General features: G+C 60.1%; 1 protein-coding gene across 1 annotated transcript in view; it reads right to left on the reverse strand.

Moving 5' to 3' along the window:
• Positions 1 to 99: 99 nt before the first annotated feature.
• EMH_0003270 (uncharacterized protein) overlaps positions 100 to 496 on the reverse strand; it is a gene marked incomplete at both ends in the record, with an annotated part of 653 nt that continues 256 nt past the window's right edge. Inside the window, 2 exons of the mRNA XM_013496317.1 lie at positions 100 to 370; positions 463 to 494. Of these exons, the coding sequence (XP_013351771.1) occupies positions 100 to 370; positions 463 to 494 (303 nt within the window). The remainder of the gene's footprint in view (positions 371 to 462; positions 495 to 496) is intronic.

A 496-nucleotide genomic window follows, 5' to 3' on the forward strand; every position in this document is an offset into this window, starting at 1 on the left:
ACATGCGGCAACACTGTCTGCTGCTGCTGCTGCTGCTGCTGCTGCTGGGGGTTGTGGCCTGCCATTTGCTGCTCGTGCTAACCAGCTGCTGGCGTGACTTCAAGAAGCAGCAGCAGCAGCAGGAGCAGCAGCAGGTGCAGCAGCAGGAGCAGCAGCAGGTGCAGCAGCAGGAGCAGCAGCAGCAGCTGCTGCTGCTGCGCGAGGCTTCATTGAATCGCCGCTAAGGTGAAGGCATCTAAGCCGCTGCTGCTGCTGCTGCTGTTCTTGCTCTCGTTGATCCTGGTGCTGCTGCTGCTGTTGCTGCTGCCGTTGCTGCTGCTGCTGCTGCTGTTGCTGGTGCTGCTGCTGCTGGTTGAGCATCGACGTGACACTGCGACCCCACAGCAGCAGCAGCAGCAGAAGCAGCAGCTGAGAGTTTCACGGGTCGTATTGTGTTCGTGCTGCTGTTGCTGTTGCTGCTACTGCTGCTGCTGTTGTTGCTGCTGCTGTTGCTGCT

This window comes from Eimeria mitis, genomic scaffold, assembly GCF_000499745.2.
Source record: "Eimeria mitis Houghton genomic scaffold, Emh_scaff204, whole genome shotgun sequence".
Taxonomy (NCBI): Eukaryota; Apicomplexa; class Conoidasida; order Eucoccidiorida; family Eimeriidae; genus Eimeria; species Eimeria mitis.